Source organism: Crocodylus porosus, unplaced genomic scaffold (assembly GCF_001723895.1).
Source record: "Crocodylus porosus isolate Cpor-Errol unplaced genomic scaffold, CroPor_comp1, whole genome shotgun sequence".
Classification (NCBI taxonomy): domain Eukaryota; kingdom Metazoa; phylum Chordata; order Crocodylia; family Crocodylidae; genus Crocodylus; species Crocodylus porosus.
Window position 1 is genome coordinate 57,171,137 of NW_017728918.1, and position 6,889 is coordinate 57,178,025.

Consider the following 6,889-nt stretch of genomic DNA (forward strand, 5'->3'; position numbering starts at 1 on the left):
AGCAGCAAGTTGAGAGTTAGAGCCATGATTGAGCAACTTCTGTATTTTCTGGTTTTGTTGTTGTTGCTGCTGTCTTACTGTAAGACCATGGTCTTAGACTCCTTTCAGCTAATTCTAAGCTACAGTTGAAATTACCCATTTATAGTTGTGTCACATGTCCATCCTTTATATTTAAGTGTCAGACATTCCATAATGTCTGGTACAAACCTGAACCAAAGGTTTTTTGAGGGTGAAAACTCTGTATATACCAGTGGCTCCCAAAATGTACATCTGGCAGTAACAGATCTTGCCCACAGAGCCATGTCATCTGGTCCACAGATCTCTGCATGGGTCTGGGAATTAACATTGCCACCATTGTACCACCTCCAGCTTTTGAAGCTTCATGTGACAATATTGGTTCCTGGCTACACTGGTCCCGTGTGGCAGGATTTGCCCCCAGCTGTTCCAGTACTGCACAGCAGGATCAGGCACATGCACCAGATCTGACCCACAAACCAATCCAGCACCGCTCATCTGGCCTATGGGGCCAAAACATTAAGCATCACTTTTTAAATCTTACACATGAACACACACATGCAAGCACACCTTTTTGGGTGTAAGACTGAAATATGCCACTCATTTTAATCCAAAAAAAAAAAATAGGTGTGCTCTAGTTATCAAAACTCTGGGAAACCCTGGTATATACTCTGATTAGTTTGGCTTACTGAGGATCATCTTGAGTTTGTATTTTGTCATGGAAAAGTCCATATCCAGATACCTAAGATTATACTAGCATTCTCTTTGTTTGTATACAGCACATATATAGTATATAGTAAGTGCATTGTAAAGCCTCTCTTCAGGGGCCTTCACTATTGTACATACACAAATATTTATGGAAAGGTATAATAAAATGCAGATATACTTTATTACTGAAAATTAGGTAATTAGATACCTGTGTTAGAAAGGCAGGGAACTAATTTAGTTGAATTCTTCTATTGACATCACCTGCAAAATGTTGCACATAAAACTAAAGGTATACATTGAGAATGTTGTAGAACAGGGGTGAGCAAAATATGGCCCGTGGGCTGGGTGTGGCTTGCCAAGGGATTTTATCTGGCTCTCAGACCCGCCCAGGCACAGGGGGAAGCCCAGACCATGGCGCATGCAGCCAGTCTCACTGCCTCAGGTGTACAGTCTGGAAGGGGTGGCGTGGCAGCCTACTTCTAATTCCTGGCAGTCCCGATGCTGGTTCTTTATGGCTGCTGCTGCCGGTGTTTCCACCACCACTGGACAGGCCTTGCTCCCTGGGCATGCCAGCCTGTTCACCACGTACCCACTGTTTGGGGGCACGGATGGAGTGAGCAGGCAGAGTCTCCATAGAGACTAGCTGGGACCCCCATGGGCAGGGCATGCTCAGATGGACAGATGGGTAGGGCTGCGATTAGGTGGGAAGTAATGTCCAGGAGTGGGATGGGCAGGCAGGGGCCATCTGAGGAGCAGATCGCGGTTCTGCCCTGGACTCCAGCCCTGTGCTGGCACTGCTCCATGTCCAAGCTTTGGCCCCCACCTGCCCAGCCTGCTCCTGGATGTCATACGTTGCTATCTCATCCTATCCCATCTGCCCTGTTGCACGCTCCCTGCCTACAGGGGTACCAGCTGGTCTCCATGGACACTCCACCCACCTCCTCCATCCTGTGCCTGCAGCAGTGGGTGCAGAGTGGACTGGATAGTATCAGTTGTCCTCCAACAATCAGCCAGGTCAGCACCCCCTCTGCTGGCCCACAGCAGCTCACCCCAATTCCTAAAGTGGCCCTCCAGCCAAAATAATTGCCCTCCCCTGTTTTAGGAAGTGCGCCTTTTAAGTTTATTCAGAGGCCTTTAATATCACACCTGAAAACTATTAATGAATAGTTTGAACTCCTGCAGTTTAAGCATAAGAAGTCTATTCTCCTAAGCATACAGGGGATTAAGGATTTGCACCCAAGCACTCATTCACTTAAAATATAGTTCTTATAATTTATACTTAATTAATTTAATTTTATAATATTAAAGACTTTCACAACAACAGTATGAGTTTAGTGAGATCTAGTACGTTTTCATTATAAGAAAGGAAAATAGTTTTGTGTTTTCTCATCATTTTAGTAATAATTCAGAATTCGTTGGTATTACTTAGATTTTTCCCTTGGATACATATTTTCCATGGAAAATCTCTGTGGAATGTTTTGGTGAGGAAAAGAAAAAGTTTAATTAAATGGGATGATGTTTTCTTAGTAACCTCTGAAAAATTCATATTTGTAAAGGACTGAAAGTTTTCTATATACAGGCCAAGAAATATAATTTCCTACAGTGTTATATAGGAAATATTGAAAAATATGTGTACTTCCCATGAAAACTCAACACTAAATCATTAAACTTTTGTAATACTAGGATAGGGGGAGCAACAGCGGAAGGACCTATTTTAAGCTTGTTACACCTCAGGTGGCAGAGTGCAATGTTTCCTTGAGTGCTGCAGTGCAGTGAAGCACATTGTCTTATATTGAAAACCTAGTTGTTTCTACATAAAATTACTCTACATTTTACAAATATATGCTGCTCATGTGCTGGAAGGTGGGCAACCAAATCCACATGCAGGTGTCAGAAAATACTTTTTTTATGCAATCCATTATTTCCTTAAAGGTATTATAAAATGTTAATCCTCCTGTTCCTTATGCTATATTATGGCATAGTTTACTATATGTGCTGTTTAATATTATGACAAATTAACAAATCGGGGGAAATATCAATCAAACACATTCCATGATACTTCCTTAAAGTATCTTTTAAAGAGGATTAATAGTAATTAATCAATTTTAATTTAATCTTAATTAATATGAATGAATCTGTGAAAGGATCCAAATCCACAGAAACACCAAAGCCCTTACAAAAGCTGGGTCACCCCCAGCAAAAAAGACTCTGCACAGTAATCTTCACTCCTCTCCTGGCATTTTTTTCTCCTGCCAGGAGAGACAGACCATCCCTCCATACTCAAAAGAATGCCTTTATTAGACACGTCTTCAGAATGATGGCACATTGCCGTATCTTATTATGGGAAGGAGGCCTTGGTACATGACACAAAAGTTCATTGATAAATAAATTCTGCACCCATCTCAAAATAAACAATTATAAATAATCCATTAACTAGCAATCAGACTAATCCCAGGGTGTTTTCTTTTTTATATTACTAGTAGTTGTAATTATTAGTAATACAGTGGATAAGATGTAGTTTAAACTTCCAGATGTCTGTGGAGAAAATTGCTCACCCAGCACTGCTCTTGGAGGCAAGGCAGAACCTGGTATTACAGATTAGAGGTACTATACTTGCCAATTTATGTAGTTTCCAATACAGTAGAATCCCATGCACTGCTATAGGTTTGAGACCAACTGGCTAAGCAGCAGCTCTGCAGAAAGGACCCGGGGTTTACAGTGGACAATAAACAGCATATGAGTCAGCAGTGTGCCATTGTTGCCAAGAAGGCTAACAGCATACTGGGCTGCATTGATAGAAACATTGTCAGTAGATCAAGAGAAGTAATTATTCCCGTTTATTCAGCACTGGTGAAGCCACATCTGGAGTACTGTGTCCAGTTTTGGGCCCCACACTACAGAAAGGATGGGGACAAGTTGGAGAGAACCCATTGAACAGCAACAAAAAAGGTTACGGGGCTGGGGCACATGACTTATGAGGAGAGGCTGAGGGAAATGGCCTTATTTAGTCTAGAGAAGAGAGGACTGAGGGGGGATTTGATAGCAGCCTTCAAGTACCTGAAGGGTGGGCACAAAGAGGATACAGCTAGACTGTTCGCAGTAGTGGCAGATGACAGAACAAGGCGCAATGGTCTCAAGTGGCAGCAAGGGAAGTTTAGGTTGGATATTAGGAAAAACTCTCTCACCAGGAGGGTGGTGAAGTACTGGAATGGGTTACCCAGAGAGGTGAAAGAATCTCCATGTTTGAAGGTTTTAAGGCCCAGCTTGACAAAGCCCTGTCAACAAAGAATGATCTTGTTGGGGCTGGTCCTGCTTTGAGCAGGGGGTCAGACTAGATGACTTCCTGAGGTCCCTTCCAACCGTAATTTTCTATGATTGTATGATTCTGTGTTTTTCAGGTAAACTAGAAAATGGATCTGACTCCTTTATATCTTGAGACTGACTTTTCCTCCATAATTGGCCTGTTGCATTTACCTGGCAAACAAGGAACACATGCAAATAAATTACATTTTTTGCTTGCTTTAAATGTAACGACACACTTTTGGCAAGCAATCCATATGAATCTGGAATACATTATCCTATAACAACTAACAGATTTTTTTTTAAAATGCAGGTTGATTATTATTTTTTCTCTATTATAGTAAAGACATGGTGGAGAGTTTACTATCTGGTGAATCCTCCATCCCTTGTGAAAAATGTGTGTAAGACAGATGTGTATTAACCTCATTGTATTATTTATTAGTTTATCTTAGCAGATAAGCCAAGTAAAATTACTTGGCAGGAAAATTACTGTATTATCATTGTATCTATTTAGTTACATGAAAACTGCACATAACTGATTACTTTCAACATTTGTATATTTCTATATTTCTTCTGTGAAAATGTTTATTTGTTTTATAGAATATATGAAGGACAGATTACAATAGAAAGAACACGTAGTTTGAAAAATATCAAATACCTGATACATTTGGTTAGCAAATATGCTGCAAATAGAGTTATAACAAGACTGTTGTTTAGAAAACATAACTGAATTAATTTACTAAGTTATCGCATCTACTAAAATGGATTAGGTGTTGGAGACACTGTAACAAATACGGTTGATTTAAATTAACATATATGTTTTTACTTTGCAAATATAGTACATTTACCCCTAAAATGCAAGGCAGACGGATGGGGACTTCAGGGAGAACCATCACAAAGAGCACAAGTGTGAGTGGAGAGATGTATAAACTGGAACACAATGATGGGAGTCAATCAGACACTGCTGTTGGTACAGTTGGAACAGGTGGGAAGAAAAGACGATCCAGCCTTAGTGCCAAAGTGGTTGCCATAGTATCTCGAAGAAGCAGAAGCACATCCCAGCTTAGCCAAACAGGTGAGTGAAATACATTCAGCTTGAACACAGGTTTCCTTAAACACAGCAGGTTATATTACTCAGGGCACCTGGGTGAATCACATATGTGTGTGTTTGGATGTATTCCATTCAGAAAAAGCTCTGTCGGTGTCTGAAAGTGTTTTTGAGACTTTTAAATTTGTCTAAACACCAGATGTTACAACGTTTCCATAAATTAGTGTTTCTCAATATATAGACTGCAAATCTCTCTTGCCCTGTCAAATGAACTAATTTGTTTATCTATCAAAATGCTTTGTTCACAAATATGCAAAAGAATACAGAAAAACGTGTGGGAATCAACAATTTAAAGTTTAGACATAAACAACGTTGTGTGTGTACAAAATCTTTTCTTAGCAAAACAATTCAATACAAACATGCTTGTAATCTACAGAAAATGAATGTTAGTTATGTAAGCTTCATAGTGTACCATTTAATACCTGTAGTACCCAAATTTTAAATATTATATTTTAAGAGATTACCTCGTATTTGACAATACAGACAAAACCTGGTATTTTCTCTTTAAAACAACTCTGCCAAAAAGGGGTCAGGGAATTTAGCTAAATTAGAGGGCACCATGATGTTTCTTTATGTGATTTAAGGGTTCTAATCCTTTATTACTACTTCAGAAATCTTAAAAGCCTCATATCGTTATGGCCTGAAGGGGAAAAAGCTCACAAAGAACAAAAGAAAAGGAAGAAATGCCTACAGTCCCCAATCCTATTCTTATTGAAGTCCAGTGAGAAATTTTGCTAGTGACCTCATTGGATGCAGGTTTAGGCCCTGAAGGTTGTTACTAAAAGAGAAAGAAAAAAGCTTCACAATAGTATAGAACTCAGATATAGTGCAGTGTTTCAGTCACATATTCAAGACTGTCCTGCAGTGAGGGTAAGTAACAACATTTGTTTGCATTTATTGAGTCTATTTTCACCGTCTTTGTTTTTCATTTTTCCCGAGTGGAGAGTAGAAATCTTACCTTCAAAGCAAGTTCTTTTATTCTGATATTTCAGGCAGTTTCAATAAAATAGTATATTATATTATATTAGTATTCTTCTACTTCTAATCTCTTCAGTTTAGTTTTAAACTGAATAACATACTAAATCATGTTAAGTCAAATAGTAGATTTAGCAGGATCATTTGAAGGCTTCAATTAAAAGTTATGTTGTGCTATTGAGAACTGTAGTATGATCATTACCACACAACCTTAATAATGCAAATCAGAAAAGATTGTTGCATAAAATACATTATGTTAATTCAGACCAACTCAAATTAAGTACCTCAATTTAAATAAGGAAAAACAGGTTTAGCAGTATTGGAAAGGTATAAGTAGATTTTTTCTCCCTATTTATTAAGACTTATATAGTTTAGATTAATTGTCTAATTTTACATTGTGATAATTTGGTCACATACTGCTTTCCTTGTGAACTCCAAACCCTTGTTGATGTGAGAATGGCCATACTGGATCAGTTCTGTATTCTGTCTAGTTCAGTTCATGTAGCCATGTCTGGATACTTCAAAGAAGGGTATATGAACCTCTATAATACATCGGGTATTTTGCTGTCTAGGAAAAATCTTTCCTTAATTTTTAATAGGTATGAAGGCTGATTAAAAATGTATAAGATTTTTTATAGTTTAGAATATCCTTATCCTTAACTATCATAACTCTTGATTATTCTATTTTGCATGTAAAGGCATGGGTATTCTTTGACTCTTAGTTCAAATCAAGTTCAGATTTCAAATCAGTGAGAGTTTTGAGTGCACAGAGACATCATTAGA

General features: G+C 38.5%; 1 protein-coding gene across 15 annotated transcripts in view; it reads left to right on the plus strand.

The window, feature by feature from the left end:
- Positions 1-6,889, plus strand: part of RIMS1 (regulating synaptic membrane exocytosis 1) — a 344,875-nt gene that overhangs the window by 279,836 nt on the left and 58,150 nt on the right. For 13 of the 15 annotated variants that reach the window (XM_019537624.1, XM_019537619.1, XM_019537620.1 and 10 more), the window contains one exon: positions 4,863-5,098. The exons of the other annotated variants lie outside the window; for them this stretch is intronic. In XM_019537624.1, the coding sequence (XP_019393169.1) occupies positions 4,863-5,098 (236 nt within the window). The remainder of the gene's footprint in view (positions 1-4,862; positions 5,099-6,889) is intronic. 15 annotated transcript variants of the gene reach the window in all.